This window comes from Talpa europaea (assembly GCF_964194135.1).
Source record: "Talpa europaea genome assembly, chromosome: 9".
Lineage (NCBI taxonomy): Eukaryota > Metazoa > Chordata > Mammalia > Eulipotyphla > Talpidae > Talpa > Talpa europaea.
In genome coordinates, this window is record NC_140076.1 from 105228498 (window position 1) to 105247260 (window position 18763).

The 18763-nt window shown below is 38.5% G+C and overlaps 1 protein-coding gene across 2 annotated transcripts in view; it reads right to left on the bottom strand.

Moving 5' to 3' along the window:
* Window positions 1-18763, bottom strand: part of VAV3 (vav guanine nucleotide exchange factor 3) — a gene marked incomplete at its 3' end in the record, with an annotated part of 291483 nt that overhangs the window by 133702 nt on the left and 139018 nt on the right. For both annotated transcript variants that reach the window (XM_084243513.1, XM_084243512.1), the window contains exons 11-15: window positions 16152-16220; window positions 14181-14267; window positions 9677-9762; window positions 3688-3820; window positions 3217-3326 (exon numbers count right to left, since the gene is read on the bottom strand). In XM_084243513.1, the coding sequence (XP_084099639.1) occupies window positions 3217-3326; window positions 3688-3820; window positions 9677-9762; window positions 14181-14267; window positions 16152-16220 (485 nt within the window). The remainder of the gene's footprint in view (window positions 1-3216; window positions 3327-3687; window positions 3821-9676; window positions 9763-14180; window positions 14268-16151; window positions 16221-18763) is intronic.

Consider the following 18763-nt stretch of genomic DNA (forward strand, 5'->3'; position numbering starts at 1 on the left):
AGAGCTGAGATTTAGGTCAGTTCTGAGGAAATAATTTGCCTTTACCAAAGACTTACTGTTTTTTAGTATTCATGTTTTTGTATGGGCTTTTTTTATGTTCTAAATTAAAAGAAGTATTTTAAGTACCTTAAAGGTGATTTGTAATTTTTTTAAATAAAAATGATCCAATCATCCTATAAACAGAAGAATTGCCATCTTCTGTAAATAGAACTGGCAAATATTTCATCAGTCTTAAAATATCATCTCCCCTGATTTCCTTCCTACCCCTGACACCAATGTCTCTTAAAGCAACACTCCACAGAGCTGGAGGAGGGTGTGCTGGCCCCTATTAATGACTGGAAGAAGAGCCTGGAAGACGATGGTCTTGTTGCTTACTGCTTTTCATGTATTGTCATGAATGCTGTGGGATTTCTTTACTTTTTCCTACTCCTTGGCTTTTAGAATAAAAGCACTAGAACTTTACATGAAGGATAAAATAGTCAAGTTTCAATCATAAGGAAAGTCCTAGAAGCTGTAGGACATACCCCGATTATTCTATTTTCCTGAGCAGAAGATAGGCAACAGCTGTCTTACAAACCTGGAAGCAGGATTTGCCTACATGTTGAGATTCACAAAAAAAGGTGGGAGGAAATAAATAATAGATTATTCTAAAGCTTGAATAAAATTTGGACTGTTTTATTTTGCTATATATGGTCTAATCCCTACTTACAAAAGCTCTTAACTTTGGCTTTAAGCAATTCACAGTAAAGGCATTTCTACTTTCTCCCCATCTGCATGAATTCTGAAATACAAACAGTAACTTCTAGGGAGGGTGAAGGATACTGTTTAGATGCTTAGAAAATTCTCCAATATTAGGAATCCCACTTTCCCTGTCTGTGGTTCAGTCACCCTTCTCATGCAGGATCACAGAAAGTTCACCCACATGCCTATATCTGTATATACCTGTAAGACAGTGACTGCGAGTTGCATGCAACTCTACATTTCTCCCTTCCCCAGATGAAAGAACCTCAATTCTCAGTGACACAATCCTGTCTGGAATAAAGGTCACACTTCCCAGGTTCTTTTGTCAGATATGGCCATATGACTAAGTTCTGCTCAGTATTATGTAACAGAAGGGCATGACATTTTTGCAAAAGTAAGGGCTCACCTTCCACTTCTAAAATCTAGAATGTAGATTTTGCAGGTGGAGCTCCAGCAGCTGTCTTGAACAACGGGGTACCTGATAACCAATCTTGAGGAGAGAAATCAAATGCTGATGATGGCAGAGCAGGAAGATCTGGTCTGCCTCCTGATGATAACCCAGAGGGCTGACTTATCAAACCTCATCCACACCACTCCTCTACCTGCCCCAGATGCTTTAAATGAAAGACACACAACCATCTGTTGTGTAAGTTTCTTGTCTTCAGGGTTTATCTGTTTGACTTATGACAACTGTACAACTGTGTGAATATGTAACTTTAAGTTACATCTATCATACAGTCCAAGAACCTCCCTACACCAGGACAAGAGATTTACCTGCCCTCCACTGCAGAATTCCTTAATTCCTCTAGAGATTATATATTCAAACACAACCTGTAAGGTCCACCATTCTTCCCACAACAGCAAAAGCTTGAAATTAACTTTGTCTTCACACATTACCACCAATCCAACATCCGGTCAGTCTAATTCCACTTGCTCAACTCTAAGTGCTGCCAATCAGCTGAAATCCCACTCAAGCATCACACTAAGATCACGATGCAGCCACTGTCCATCAGAGACTGGACAGAGGTCACCAACTTTGTCACTGGATCAACCCAAAGAGGTTTGCTGCACAGCCACAGCATTTATGTATAAACCACCAACCTCTTTTTGTTTAAGTATTGCAAATAATAGCAATAAATTATAGGAACTCTTAAGAAGTACACTGGAAGATGTCTTCTGATTTCTTATGATTGCTAATTCTGATTACTTACAAGTACTCATGAGAGTAGTCAGATTCTAAGCACAAAAGCATATTACTAACAATAACAATGGGTATCACTTAATGCCTGATACCATATGACTCCTATTAAACAATTTAACTAGGGCTTTGCTTGACATACATTACCTTTAATATGAAATAAATATTATTATCCACACTTACAGAAGAGGAAACTGAAGTTCTGAGAAGTAAATAACTTGGCTGAGACCAGGCAGCCAGTTCAGACTGTGATTATAGTTGAGCCCATATTGCCTATACATTTAAATATAATCTGGTTGTATTAGTAACTCTCAAAATGTTAGCTAAAACAATCAAAAGAAATTATTTTTTCTCCATTTAGAACTACAATAAAAGTCCTAATGCTACCTTCATTTTCCATGAGCATGAGCATTTCAAAACAAAGCAAAAGAAAAAAAGCAAAACACCTGGTAGACTTTCTCCACAAATGGTGCCAGCAGACAAAAGAAAGAAATCACCGTGCTTTTTCTTAATTTCACATTTTCCTAACACTTTCAACTAAAGAACAACTTATATGTTTCTGTAACAAGGGTCATAATGCACCTTTAATCCATAAATATGAAAACTGAAAAGAACCCCCTATAACGAAATATTCCTGTGTGATTATCTCTATACGCCATTACTTCAGAAATAGGTCTCATTTATTTCCACCTCTTTGTTGAGCTTCCACTTCAATAAAAGGGAAAAAACACTGAAAGAAATCAAGTCTTAAAGCATTCATTGAATAAGTCAACAATTTATCCCAAAATTGAAACAATAACAGATAAAAACAGAAATAGGTAAAAAGTCACTTTTTCTGTTAAAAATATTTACATCTCTCTCTCTCTCTCTCTCTCTCTATATATATATATATATATATATATATATATATATGTTTGGGGTAGTTCTAGTAAATTTAAATAAGTAGATAAAACACAGTAATTACATTAAAAGTTTATTATTAGAATAATTAATATTTTCCTGAACTGCTGAAAGATAAAGAAGTAGATAATTCCCACAAAACAAAAATCAAAGAGAAGGTTAGAGCTCCCTCTCGCTTTTTCTTGAAGAAATTCACCATAACATCTCTCTTAGAAGAAGTTGTCAGGCAGACAGGTTGGGTGCACTCATGTTCACAGCCAGTGCTTCCCCAAGCTCTGGGCACTCTCCACAAGCATTACAATATTTACTGGTAATTCATTATTCACAAGAGGTAACAGTAGTAGGAAAAAAGCACTTTGAAAAGTAGAAATACTCACAAAGCCATTTCAAACTGTTCCAGCCATTTTTTCTTTAAATCTTTTGTTTTGCAATAAAATTCTAATCCATTTTGTCCTTGGATATGGATAAGGTAGAAGCCATAAGACCACTGTTAAAATTAATATTCCTTGGGTTAATAGATATCATTTATTAATAATAAATTTCAAAATTCATAAAACCACCACCAACCATCACCCAAAAACTTCTCGTAACATTTCAGTGTACAAACTATGATCAAGATTATTATAGTCAACTTCACAGATATGACAATTTCTATGCCAAATGCATTTTGCTCTCTTGATCATTAAAGCATTAGAGATAATCATACCAGCTGTGGCATTGTTCAATTATTTCTCACAGAGGCAAAAACATTTGGATTCATAAACCACCTCTGACATTATGCATTAGCGCATTTTCCTTAAATATTCAAAAGTTATGAGTCAATTCATTGCTAATTTCCAAGAATTCACCTTTTTATTTTCTTTGTCAGTTGTAGGATTGTTGGCTATTTTGTATTGTTGGAGATCTATTATTTCCTTCATTTCATAGTTATCACCTTTCCTTTTACATACAATCACTGCCAAATCAAATAAGAAGATATGCCTGAGAGAAAAAGAAAAGAGAGTGATTGATTTTATTTTTTTTAATTTTTTATTTTTACATCATTGTTCATTTTTAAACAATATTTGCTTCCCCCTACCCCCTTGGGTGTAGTCCCCACAGAATTTCCTTCTCCAAGGCACCCGTGCACCATCACCACAGTCCCCTGTGCTCCTCTCTCCCTCCCTCTGATCCCTCTCCTTGCTCCTCCCCTGCAGGATGTCTCTGATTTATAATTGTCTGTTTTTGCTTTGTTGTATTTTGTATTGTTATTATTTTTTCACACTGATGTCTTATTTGATTCCCCTATATTCCTGCTATAAGTGAAACCATCCGATATTTTTCTTTTCCTTCTGACTTATTTCACTGAGCATAATTCCTTCTAGCTCCATCCACACTGCTGTGAATGGCATGAGTTTATCTTTTTTGATTGCTGAATAATATTTCATTGTGTATATATACCACATCTTCTTGATCCAGTCATCTATTTTTTTGTGCATTTGGGTTGTTTCCAGGTTTTTTCTATTGTAAATAGTGCTGCAATAAACATAGGGGTACAGATGTTCTTTTGAGTCAATGTTTTTGTGTCCTTTGATAGATCCCTAGGAGGGGAATTGCCGGGTCAGATGGTAGCTCCATTTTTAGTAGACAGAGGAACCTCCACACAGCTTTCCATAGTGGTTAGACCAGTTTGCACTCCCACCAGCAATGTAGGAGAATTCCTTTCTCACCACATCATTGCCAACATATGTTGTTGCTAGTTTTTTCGTTATATGCCATTCTTACTGGTGTAAGGTGGTATCTCAATGTGGTTTTGATTTGCATTTTCTTGACGATAAGGGATGTTGAACATTTTTTCATATGCCTGTATTGCTATATATTTCTCTCTTATTACTGCTTTTGCTGCATCTCATACATTCTGAAAAGTGGTGTCCTCCTTGTCATTCAACTCAAAGTATTTTTTAATTTCTTCTTCAATCTCATTAGTCCAGTGATCTTCCAGTAGTGTGGATTTCAATCTCCATGAAGTGGGAGGGTTCCTTGTTTTCTTTTCATGATTTATTTCTAGTTTGAAGCCTTTATGATCAGAGAAGATAGTTGGAATCAATTTTGTGATCGATTTTGGAGAATGATGCATGTGCACTTAAGAAAAATGTGTACTCAGATTTTTTTGGGTGCAGTATCCTATAGATGCCTGTTAAGTCCATGAGTTCTATGTCTTTATTTAGGACTCTAATGTCTTTGTTTACTTTTTGTCTTGTTGATCTGTCCATTGGTGAGAGTGGGGTGTTGAAGTCTCCCACTATATATGTATTTTCTTTAATGTCTGTTTTCAGAGCTGATAATGATTGTCTAATATATTTTGGTGCCCCTTCATTTGGTGAGTATATGTTGATGAGTGTTATATCTTCCTGATGTATTGTCCCCTTGATCATAATGTAGTGTCCGTCTATGTTTCTTTTTACCTTTTTAATTTGAAATTTATTTTATCTGGTATAAGTATATCTGTTCCTGCCTTCTTTTTTGATCCATTGCTTGCAGGATTGTTTTCAACCTTTTACTTTAAGTCTGTGTTTATCTTTTGTACTTAAATGTGTAAATGTGTTTCCTGGAGACAGCAGATGGTTAGACTTTGTTTTTCAATCCAGCCTGCTACTCTGTGACTTTTTATTGATGAGTTTTTATCCAGTTACATTTAGACTTAATATTGATATGTTGGCATCTGTATTTGCCATTTTTTTGGTCTTTTTTGATTTTATTCCTTACTTTATTCTGTTTTTCTTGTTCATTCCTCTGTTGGCTTTGGACTTCTTGTAGAATTTTTTGGAGTAGGGGTTTAGTTGTAACAAATTTTGGAGTTTCTGTTTATCTGAGAAGGTCCATATTTTTTCTTCATAGAGGAAGGAGAGATTTTAGGGTATTCTTGGTTGGCATTTGCTGTGTTGAGTTTGCTAAATATGTTACTCCATTCTCTTCGCCCATAGCATTTCTTCAGAGAAGACTGAAGTTAACCTGATTGGTGTTCCCTTATAAGTTATCTATTTCTTCCCCTTACCAGTTTCATTATTTTTTTTCCTTGTCTTGGACTCTTGCAAGCTTCATTATTATGTGTCTTGCTGTAGTTTTCTTTTCATTGTGGTAATTGGGTGTTCTCCTCGCTTCTTGTATCTCTATATCCATCTTTTTCATGTTTGGAAAGTTTTCTTCAATAATCTCCTTGAATAATTTCTCAGTTCCTTTGTCTCTCTCCTCACCTTCTGGGATGCCTATAACTCTTACATTTCCTCTCTTCATGGAGTCTGATAATTATCAAAGAGTGTCCTCATTCTTCTTCCTTTGTGCTTCTCTCTCCTTTTCTCTTTTGGTTCTTTTTATTTCTGTCTCTTCAAGAGTACTAATCCATTCTTCCATTTCATCGATTCTGTTTTCATTGCTTTTCTTACAGTTCTTTATCTCCTCCAGTAATCTTTTCATCTCCTGCATTTCTTTTCTTTCCTTTCTTAAGGTCTCAATTTCATTTTTCAGTTCATTATTTGTCTCAAATCATTTTTTTTCTTTTTGTTTTGCCTTTTTTTAAATTTTGCTTTTTAATCATGATGATTGTTTTTGGTTTTATTTTGCTTTTTAATCATGATGATTATTAATTCTCTGACAGGCAGAGAAGTTCTTCCATGACATTGTTGAGCTCTGGTGACTGTTTGTCTTTTTGTGGTGTGTCCTTCCCCTGCAGGCCTGCTTGGTTATTTATATTTTTCCTTCTCCTTGCTGTTTTCTTTCTAATTTGTTCCATGCATTGGAACATTGTGCCATTGGTGTTGGTAGTCATCTCTTTGGATTGTTCCTTCAAGGGTGTCAGAAACTGTTTACCAAACTGAGACCAGCACTGGTAGGCCAAAACTCCACAAGGGTGTTGATGCTGTGGCTGTGTTGTTGGGCACTGTCCCTTACTGTTCCCTCCCTCTGTATTTACTCAGTTCTAGCAGGGAATCAGCTAGTTGGATATTTTGTTCTGGTCATTAGGTGGCACCAGAGACTTGTACTTGCTGACCCGTGCTTTCTCCCAATGGTTCTCTGAGAAACGGAGAGAGGAAGGGAGTACCTCAACACAGGGGCTATTGTTCAAGCTGGGTGCCGTGTCTGCCCATGTTCACCCAGTGTTGTGCCCACAGCTGTATGGATCCCACGCCCTGAATTCTGTGCTCTAGGTCTCAATTCCAGGGTTATCAGATCCAAAACACTGGCTGTCACCATGTGCAGTGCCCACTGTTATGGTGTGTCCCACACCCCAGACCCTGCACCTGGCTCTCAGTTGCAGAATGGGGTCTTGCTCCATGCCTTTTTTCCCTTCTTACCTGGGTTTGCATGGCCCACCCCCCTCAGAGCCTGAGGGTGGTTTTGGAATCCCTGGCTTCCACTATCAGGAAATTGGTGATTTTGTTATGATCACTAGGAGACACCAGAGATCTTTCCTAGTATCCTTCCACAACTGTGCTTTTTACCCTGTGGGTCTCCAGGGAACAGAGTGGGGGTGGCGTGGAGTGTCTCAATGGCCTGGGTGTGCTGTGTCTGCCCCATTCTCTGCTGCCGTGGGGATCCCATGCCCCGAATTTCATGCCCTCGTTCTCAGTTCTGAAGCCCTCAGATTCAGGATGTGGGTGGTAACTCAGTTCAGTGTCTGCAGAAATGGCACCTCTTGCACCCCGCTCCTGTGCCCAGGTGTCTGTTATTTTGATTACTCAGTAAGCATCATTCACCTCAGTGATGGCTCCTGCACATCTCCCCACAAACCTATGTCACATGGGGACCTGGGCAGCATGATCCATGTATGCTTTTTGAGTATGCACACACTTTTCTGCACAAGCTTACAGGCTGGCCTGTGGCTGTTTTCAGGTCTCTCCATGGAGTCCTTATCTTCCTCTAATAGCACAGAGTTTGCAATTACCTGGTGCAGTTCACTCACCTCCGTGGCAATTCCCACACAGTTCTCCACCGTTCCTGGTCATGGGGTACGGTACCTGCAGTAGTTCCTTTCCACTCCCTGTCCTGTTTTATCTCTAGTTTGTTCTTCTTTTTTTTTTTCCCTTCATTCTGTTGGTCTGAGTGTGCGGGCTTTGTGGGTAGGGGAGGGTAGCAGGGTTCTGATGTTTTCCTCTCTTCTTGTCATCTTTTATTGCAACTTTCCTCTTCGGGCAGTTTGCTGGAGTCACCTGTTTATCTTCCGTGTCCCAGTTCTCACTGGGACCTGCTGCTTTTCCTCCCTGTTAACTGTTTTTATGGGAGAACCTACTCATAGTGTTTCTCTGCTGCCATGTTGATCCCTCTCCATGAGAGATTAGGTTAGTCTGAGAGTTATTTATTTTAAATGGTTTGGAAGCATGTGTGTTAATTCCTCCCTGGTAAAATTTAATTAAACCAATCATTTTTCCTTGGATTTGAAGACAAGGGCAGGGTTGTATGTTGAAAAGAATTAACTGCGTATCCTGGTATTACCCTTCACTAAATGAATGCCTCACTCTGCCTCAGTTTCCTCATTTGAAAAATAGGCAAAATTATAATAAGAACAATAGACAAAATGCAAGCCTCCTATAAGGAGATAAACCATTAGTAAAGTTTTGTGAGCAATTACATATTTTTCATTTAAAAGTTAAACATTTACAGGAAATTAGAAGTGACAACAGTAACACCTAACTTCTATTGGAGTAACTAAGAGTTAGAATACCTTGAGAAGTAGTCAACCCTTTTGCAAACATGGCCATTTAAATCCCCCAGGACAGTCTGCTGAGGTAAATATAATTACCATCTTCACTTTATTGGGGAGGAAACTGAGTCTGAGAGAAGTTAAAAAGCTGCTCAAGTTTACACTGCTCATGAGGCTTCAGAGCAGGATTTACACCAGGTTAATTGCAGGACCTGAGCTTAAGAGATAATGGACTACCTGAGACACAAATTAAGTGTTGATGAGCAAATGTAAACTAAAAAAAATTAGTTCAATTTGCATATTGACAGTCTTCTTTCATATTAAAAACAACATAATTGGGGAAGAAAGCAAATCTTATACCCCTATGTTCCAATATCAATACTGGTATCATTTTGTAAAGATTAGCACCCACACATTTTTTAAAACAATGATGATGATACATTCACATAATTCTAATAGCTGCGTCATGTTCAAAACCTAATTTCCTGGAAAAGCTAAAAGGATGTGTGGCTCCTAGGAGCTACCTGTGGATCCTGGATACAAGATAGAAGCAGGAGTGATGCTGCCCTCTGCTGGCTGATTTTCTCATATCCAAAGGTTCCAGAAACTACAAAAGGAGCAGTTTCTCTCTCTCTCTCTCTCTCTCTCTCTCTCTCTCTCTCTCTCTCTCTCTCTCTCTCTTTCTCTCTCTCTCTCTCTCTCTCTCTCACACACACACACACACACAAATTAGAATCACCAGCCAAGCTCACTAATCTTCAAGGATACCACTTATAAATTTTCCTCAAGAAAATTTTACTAAATGGTCCTCATTTAAACTTCCTTCTTAAAACATTTGGCATTATTTTTAGTTATTTTAAACTATATATCAAAAATCTCAAACATTATGTTTTGTGGTAGTTATTGTGATTTTATCTCTACTCTCATTTTTCACCCTCGCTGATGTCTATATTTGTCATTTCCTTCTTAAGATTTTAAACTTAGACAAATCAAGATAACAGAACACAGAAAACACCTAACATATCTTTATTAGAAATTTTTAGAAAACCATGGGTCTTTCCCCTTGTTTTTCTTCTGCTTTTGGAGAGAATTGCTTTTAAGGTTTTTCTCAGTCTTCTAATGATTGGTTTTGAAAATAAGTGTTGGTCTGCTTTTCTTACCTTTCCTGTTTTGTATGCCTGTCCAGAGTCGTTATTCTAATTTCACCATCCCCCTGGGGTCTTCCAAAGTGCAAAACCGGTTGGTTCTAAAATACAAAATTGACATGTCTCAGTTTTCCATAATCACATAAAAACAGAAGTAAATATTAGCAAGGATATTTGCAAGGGACAATTACCTCATCACAAATTTTATCATTTTATATTTTTACACACTCCACAAAGCTCAGATCTATATGATACACATTCAAAAATAGTCTGCCTTTGGTCATCTCAAGGAGGTATGGTGATGACACTAATTTTACTTCTAACTCTCATTAGGGAGTTAGCTGACAAAAGAGAGCATTGGAATAATTTAAAAAATTTCAGAAGAAAATTATAATTAACATACACAGGTATGTGCCACTCACTACACTATCATAAATGTAGGGCAAAAAGACATAGGCTTTGCTTTCTTGGAACATACTGTCCAGTGGGGAAACACACATTCACAGAAGTATATCATTGCAAATGTTCAGTTGAGATGAACAAATACTACAGGAAGTTTGCACAATGGGAAGGCATCATTTGGTCTAGGGAGATAGAGATGGTTTCCCTGAATTAAACTCTCAAAGTGAAAAATAATGAGCAATTTCCCCAGAGGCAGACAATCAAAAATTTTTAAGTATTTATGAGTACCTACTCTACAATGCGCTAAGATAAAAAGAATTTTATGAAAAATTACCACTAAATCTAAGCAATTACATTCTAATAAAGAAGAAAGACATGTAATTAATTAACTCTTCTACCAGAAATTACAAAAGTAAATGTTCTCCACCAAAATCTTAACTTTGATTTTTTAATTTGCACAATGAGAAATCTTGGGGTCTCAAACTTTCAAAAGTTATTAAAAAGCTATGGTAATTAAAACATTGTGGCACTGCATAAAGATAGACTTCTCAAAAAATGAAATGGAATACCCAGAAATAAGCCCTCACATATACAGTCAAATGATTTTTTTTTTATAAGGGTACTGAGACCATTCAATGGGGATCGGACAGTCTTTGCAACAAATGGTGCTAGAGAAACTGAGTATACATATATAAAAAATGAAATTGTATCCTACCCTTATACTATATACAAATTTTTTTAAAGATTTTATTCATTTACACAAGAACTGGGGTACAGGTCAGAGGCATAGGAGGGTGAGAGGATTCACCAGACACAGTGGGGAATAGAACAGGCAGAGGGACTGAAAACACTGCTGAGGGGAGCAGCGGGTGAGACAGGAGAGGTCTGCCATGCCATGTGGGTATCTTCCTGGCCAGCCAGGAATCGAACCCTTGCTGCAGAGGCTGCAGACAGCTTCATAGCACTGCGCTCAACACAATGCGCCACTGGGGAGGCTCCTATATACAAAAATTAAATCAAAATGAAAAATAAAATGAATCAAAGTGCTAAAAAAAAATAACACTTTTAAAATTGCTAAAAGAAATAACACTTAAAAGAAAGCATTGGGGAATCAATTTATGACTTTGAATTTATTGATGATTTCTTGGATTGGCACCTAAAACAGAGGCAACAAAAGATCAATGAATGAGACCATCAAAAATTAAAATTTTTGTACATCAAATGGCACCATCACCAGAGAGGATAATATACAACCCACAGATTAGGAGAAAATATTTGGAAACCAAATGTGTGATAAGGATTGACATGCAGTGTAATGCAATAACAAAAAGCAAACAACTTTGATTCAAAAATTGGCAAAGGACTTAAATTGACATTTCTCCAAAAAAAAAAAAAAATACAAATGTCTAATAAGAAGGGAATGGGAAAAACCAAAAGAAGTAGAAGCAGGGACTCAGACAGACAGAGGTACACACCAGCCAAAAGGGGACTTGATAGCTTGATAGTGCTTTAACCCCTGCACCACCAGGGAGGCTCGGGAAACCCACATTTGGAAGGCAACTATGTGAGATGATTAGAAGCTATTGAGATTGGAAAGGTGGCAGTGAGGTGCTGAGGGGGGAAGCCATTGTCCATGTGAAAATAGACAGAGAGGTTTTAGATGTTTCAGAGAAAAAGCAACCCAAGGGTCCATTGACAGTGAATGGATAAAGAAATTTGGGGGGTTTGTATACACAGTCAGTGTTAGAGCATTCAAGCTAAAAATGGAAGAGAGAGACAGAGGGACAGAGAGGAATGAAATCCTATCCTATGAGAGCAAACCTTGACAGCACTATGCTAAGAGGAATCATCTAGTACCATTAGAACAAATATTATATGACTCCGCTCATGTGAGGGACACAGAGTATCAAATTCAGAAGGACAAAAAGAGGAATGGTGAGTGTCAGGGCCAGGAGGAGTGATGAGTTACTGTTTAATAAGCAGAGCTTCCGTTTTGCAAGACAAAGTGTCCTGAACATGGGTGGTGGTGATGGCTGCGCAGTATTAATGTATGAACGTATTCAGTGTCGCGAATCTGAACATTCAAAATGCTATATATATTTTAACCACAATTTAAAATAAAATGCTAAACAGCTGCCAAAGTACCTTGCTATGGGATTACACAGAGAAAGGAATGATGGAAGTTTAGGGATAGGATTTAATCAGTTGGACTTTGAAGGAATTTGAGAGCAAATAATGAGGAAATCTCTAGGCTCTGACAAAATTATGACCAAAGGCAAAACTATAAAAATGCACAGTAAATTGGAGACTTGGAACCAAGCAGGACAGCTGCAATGTAAAGTATATGGGCCACTATGAGCTGGATGAGTTTAGGAAAATAGTTTAAGACCAAATAACTGTGTATCTTATCTCTCGTGAAAATGAATGTTGACTGACTCTTAGAGACCAGAGAAATCTCCATGAGTTTGGGAAAGAGAATGAATTGGGAAACCCGCTATATTTTAAGATTTATTTTTATTTATATATGCACACAAGAACTGGGGTGTAGACTAGGGGTGCAGGGAGTGAAAGGATTCACCAGAGACAGAGCGGGGAGCAGGTCTACAGAAATACACTGCTGATGGGGAGCAGCAGGTGAGACAGGAGAGGTCTGCTGTGCCATGTGGGTCACCTCCCTGGCCGGAGATTGAATTCATACTGTAGTGACTGGTGATAGCTTGATAGTGCTGAGACTTTAACCCCTGCACCACCAGGGAGGATGATTAGAAGCTATTGGGATTGGAAAGGTGGCAGTGAGGTGCTAAGGGGGGAAGCCATTGTCCATGTGAAAAGAGACAGAGAGGCTTTAGATGTTTCAGAGAAAAAGCAACAAAACCAAAAAAAAAAAAAAATCTTCAATTGATTCCTTTTCTCCATTTTCACTGCCCACAGCTCTACCCTAAACCTCAGTCACCTCTCTTAAAGCCGTCACAACAACTAACTCATCTACCCGCCTAAAGCGTTTTCCTGAGATGTAAATACAAATTTTTAACTGGCTTTCCACTGGAATCACTCAGAGTAAAACCCTAGTCAGTGCCACAGAGCTGTGGTATGTAGCTTCTCCTGCTCAATGTTCCTGCTTGAGAGCCGCCATGTTTCCTTTCACTCTCCATTTCCAGTCACTCCTGCCTTTCAGCTTTGTGAACAGCCCTGGCTCTTCACCATCTCTGGGCCTTTCACTTGCTATGGCTTCTTTTTTTTTTTTTTTAAAGATTTATTTATTTATTTATACAAGCACTGGGTACAGTCAGAAGCGTGGGAGGGTGAGAGAATTCACCAGAGGCAGAGCGGAGGGCAGAGCAGAGCAGGCAGACTGATGAAGTACACTGCTGAGGGGAGCAGCGGGTGTGGCAGGAGAGGTCTGCGTGCCATGTGGGACCCTCGCCAGCAGCCGGGGATCAATCCGGTGCTGCAGAGGCTGCGGGCAGCTTCGCAACCCAGCACTCAACCGCTGCGCCACTAGGGGAAGCCCTGCTATGGCTTCTTCCTGGATCTTCCTCTCCCCACAGATCTTGATGCAGCTGGTTTCTTCTTCTTCACATTACAGTGTTAAGGGACTCAATGGTTTTTTTCTAACCATCTTATGCACATTAGGAACCTGTCACAATCCCCCGTTGCAGCACCCTGACCACACACTAATCTCAACACAGTGTTTCCTGCTCTTTCCTGTCTTCTCAAACACGTGACCATGTTGTTCACAATTGTAGCCCCAGACCCAAGCAAAATGCCTGGCACAGATATGCACCCAGTAAAAATACATAAATTAATAGGTATCAGCCATGAATATATACGGGGTTTTAAAAAAAGAGAAAGAAAAATGACTCTTGCTTAGAATTCACACTGCTGGTGGAAGAAGCTTAGTGAGATTAAGGAGAGAGGCACCTTAATGTCCCTGGACAACAATATGTCACAGGTGCCACTAGAATCCACGTGGATGCTACCAAATAATAATCGGGGTTGGGGAGGATCCTGGAACCATATAAACTTGAAGGTAAACTTCTTTTCTTCCAAAAACAACTCCTACAATGTCCCCCAAGTTGTGGGTGAGGAGAAGATGGATGGAATAACAATTACATACCAAATTTTCTATAGATAGCTGAAACTGTTTAATTTCACGAAGTGTCTCATTATCTCTTTTCACTTCATTCACATATTGTGCCAAGTCCTGCAGAATAAAGGCAAGGGTACAAAAAAGAAGGAAACAATAAGATTAGAGGGAGAAATGAGAACTGTTTGAGAGAAAACACATCATTAATTCCATCAGTGGTAAAAGTAACCACCATAACTTCTCAGTGACAATAAAAAGAACACCCATCAATCACAGCTGCATCTCAAAAGCAATTTTAAAATGTCTGGCGTACAGCTGGGAAGAGAGAAGCGCTGTCCCTGTACCACACCCCTGGAAAAAGTTTAGGAAAAAGCCAAAGTAAGCAAAATATGTCACATGCAGAACAACAAAAAGTTGGTCCAAAAAATGTAAATTCCAAACATGCTAAATAACTGACCTATGGAAATTACATTTTTACTGAAGTTAGAATAAGGGCAATAATGAAGGGGCTGCAGGGAGAAAGAAGTACCTAAATGTTAGATAATGAAACTAGAAGGGGTGTTTTCTGCAACCAGTTATTTTCTTGGTTCCTGAGAACATCCAGTCAAGGAAGTCAGCTCCCAATCAAAGAGTCAAAGCAGAAGTAAAGGTGAGGTGAGAATTTCCGGAGTTTGACATGAACAAACAAGACCACACATTTTTTTTTCATGTACCTTCACTTGCTTTAAAAAGACTTTTCTGATATGTGAGGAAACATTAGCTAATCTCTCCATGGTGTAACTAGCTATTTTTATATTATGTGTTCTAGATTTTTCTGTTTTCTGCTTTTTCTCCCCCTACCTTCTTCAATGCATCTGCAATACTAGGAACAGAATTATCACAGCAAGTAGTTACTAACTTTGACAAGTCTGACTTCATACATGTACCTACAAACATTTTCTTCAAAAGTTGGAAACTCAGTATGATTTTTTTTTTATAACAATGTGTCTGATGTTTCCTGGTGGGGTGATAACATCAGCTGAGGGTCTTCCCTGGTTGCGTCAGCACCATCATCATTACGGCGTGAGTTCAATCCCCAGTCAGGGAGCTGACCCACATAGGGCACAGCAGACCTCTCCTGTCTCATCTACTGCGCCTCTCAGCAGTGTGTTTCAGTCAGTCTGCCTGTTCTGCTCCCCACTCTGTCTCTGGCTAATCCTCTCACCTCCCCCACACCTCTGGCCTGTACTCCAGCTCTTATATGCATAAATAAATAAATCCTTAAAAATAATAAAATTAGCTGAAAAGCAGAGCTAACACTGCACAGGCACAAGATTCAAGTAGGTGATTATGCATCACTCTATGCAGAGTAAAACTGGCATTTGGTTTGGGGAACAAATGTTTGCTAATGTGTTAAGTTAGGGCAAATATCATTTCTTTCAAAATCATTTTATTTAACATAAAATGGAAATTGAAGATTTCCCTATTCCCCATTATGTTCTGAAAGTCTGCCATTAACTTGTTAAACTTCCTGATTTTCAGATTTACCTGAAAGTAGAAACCCAAACTAAAGTCCACTTGTATCAGCGAGCCAGCATCCACACAGGTAAACCTGGCACACATTATCCTCACGCGAAGAGAGTAAGTCACACCACCAGTATCTGAAGTTACCAACTGACCTGTTGCTTACCCAAGCCAACAGCTTTCTTTAGTAACTATATAAAGAGTGCTAAATAAAACCATTCTATTACATTATTCCTGGTTGTTATATAGTTGTCCTACTTTTATTAATAACAAACATTATTTCAATATTCTTATTTTACGCACATTTCTCTAACAAATCCATGAGACGTATCTATTTCAGTTAATATATCTAGCTTTGTCCAACAAGAACAAATTTAAAAAGTACTTTGATATATATTTTAATATTGGCATATCATACATATGTGTTCTCAGTTTGCATTCTTTTGTTCTTTAGGCAGGAATGACAAATACAAACAAGTGGCAGATCCATCGGCTTACCTTCATTGCATCGAGAGCTAACTTCAGATTTGCCTTTTCCAAGGGATCGGTGGTATGTTTGACCAGCTCCTACATAGAAGATGATTTAGTTTAATAATACTCAAATCAAAACCAAGGCATAAGGAAAAACAACATTCTATCATTAACTGCATCCTACCGTGATACATCTGATGTAACAAGACTTGATTTTCATCAAAAATTTCAAGCTATAAGACTACCAACTAGACCCCAACAGAACATGAGACAATATCTAAAAAAACATCTTCCTTTCAGTGAAGAATTTTAATTCTATCCCCCAGCATTACACTGATACACATATTATGAACTAGACCCTCATTGCCAAGTGAATTGATACTCTTGTAGACATTTTCAAACTTGGTTTTCCTATAGTTCCTTATTCTGATGACATCCTCTCTGATGTTGCTGCTGGTTGTTGGTACATGTTCAATGTCTGGCTAGTTATTGGTCTTTCTTCTTTCTCTAACTGCATTTGCTAGGATTATTGCTTCTGAGACTTTCTCCTTAGTCCTCTTTTATTCTTACTTCACATACTGACAGATTCTATCACAACCTTTACCACAGAGTCAACTATCACATAATGAGGTGCTCACCCTCTGAAGTACATTCTCACCCCTGAAACCAAGACTGCTGCACCAATACATCCGCGTGGGTCTCCCAGACCTCTCAAATCCAACATGTACTAACCTAATGCATCTTCACCACAACCCTACTCATTCCTGTTTGTATTTTATTGACTAATGGTACCTCCATCAGTGTGATCACTTAAACTCCAAAACTAAAAAATATCTAGACTTTTCCCTCTGGAAACCTCACAATGGTCTCCTGACATTAACTTTGGTTTTCTTCCTTGAAACCATTTTCACTGCCACTACTTCAGTTCAAATCTTTGCTTGTTTTGAAATGTGTCACTATAATAGGGTTCTGATTGCTTTCCTGACTTACAGATTCTCCTCACTACAATCCATTCCCAATAATGACATTAGAGTTAGGTTTCTAAAATATAAACCAGGCCCAGCATCTGTCTACCCTATTTAGATTTCTCTAATGCCCATAAAAATCTTTCATTTGTTTCCACACCTCTTACACACCCTGTGATTTTAATTCTGCAAACCTCTCCTAACCTTTCTCCACTTCCACCCAACAACCTATATAATATCTACACTAAATTAACTGCAATTTTGAAAACATATTTTGGTATCTGATTTCTTTAAGCCTGCTGTTTGCTTTCCTTATAAAGTCATTCTCCTCTAATCCACCTGTGAAACTCTTATTCTTCCTTCAAAGGTCAACTCAAGAATCTCTTCTTTGTGAAACTATGAGACAGGCCCTTACTCAAGTTCCCAATCTCCTTAGGCATAATCAACTCAACCTTTATATCTACCACCTCTGTTTCTCTGCATACCTATCACATTGTTTGTACTTGGCATTTACATTTCATTGTCCCCCATATAAATTGTGAGAATTATCAGTGCCAAGATGCTATTTTTTTAAAATATTTATTTATTTTTATACAAGAATTGGGGTACAGGCCAGAGATGCAGGGGGTGAGAGGACCCACCAGAGACAGAGCAGGGAACAGAACAGGCAGACAGACTGAAGTACACTGCTGAGGGGAGCAGCGGGTGAGACAGGAGAGGTCTGTCCCACCACGTGAGTTTCTCCCTGGCCGGGAATTGAACTCGTGCTACAGTGGCTACAGATTGCTTCATAGGTTGCATCTTAACCCCTGCGCCACCAGCGAGGCCCATCAAGATGCTGTTTTATATTGTGAGTGCTTACTACTATGACTGGAACAAAAAAGCCGAGACAGTCTAGGTAAAAGAAATTGCCAGCCAGTAGGATGAGTTGCCCAAAGTCTTATTTGAGCAGGTGGACTAAATCATGGACTGGTGAATCGTGGTCAAACAACTTGTCCCAACACATTGACCATGAGATGCCACACAGGACAAAATGCATTATTAGATCCTGAATAATGACTATTTCACAAATTTCCTGGACAAAGAAGGCTAGGAGCCCATCTACACATGCCCAGGGGCATCCCAACCCAGAACAAGCTACAACGGTGCTCTCCTCCTCCTGCCTCATGGACTTAGCCTTTCAGTATCACCTGCTAATTCCCTGCAAGGAGCCAAGCTAGTTCTCCTTTGCAGCACTGGTTCCCTCACGCACGCGTCTCTAATAAAACCTTGTCCAGTTCAACTACTGCTAGCACTCCCTGGTGAATTTTTTTCCCTAGAGGGCAAAGGACCCATTCTTTTGGGTTGGAGGCCTGTTATGAAAACAACTCAAAGATCCTCACTGAATTCAATAATAGCAGTGTTTCTAGCTGTCAACAAGACCTACAGACAAAGAATCCATTAAGCGCAATAAACTGTTTTATTTCTAGTCTTACTTTTCCTTTATTAAATAATATTACATTTTTCTCAAAGTTTCAATCTACCATCTTCCATCTTCTACTTTTATAAGTATGTGTTTTCCCATTAAAGAACAGTAGTAAGTAGTATCAAATCCTTATTTATTCAATAAATTTCTAATACTTGACAAATTCTATTCTACAATACTTCAAGCTAGAAAACACCTGTAGAATATTT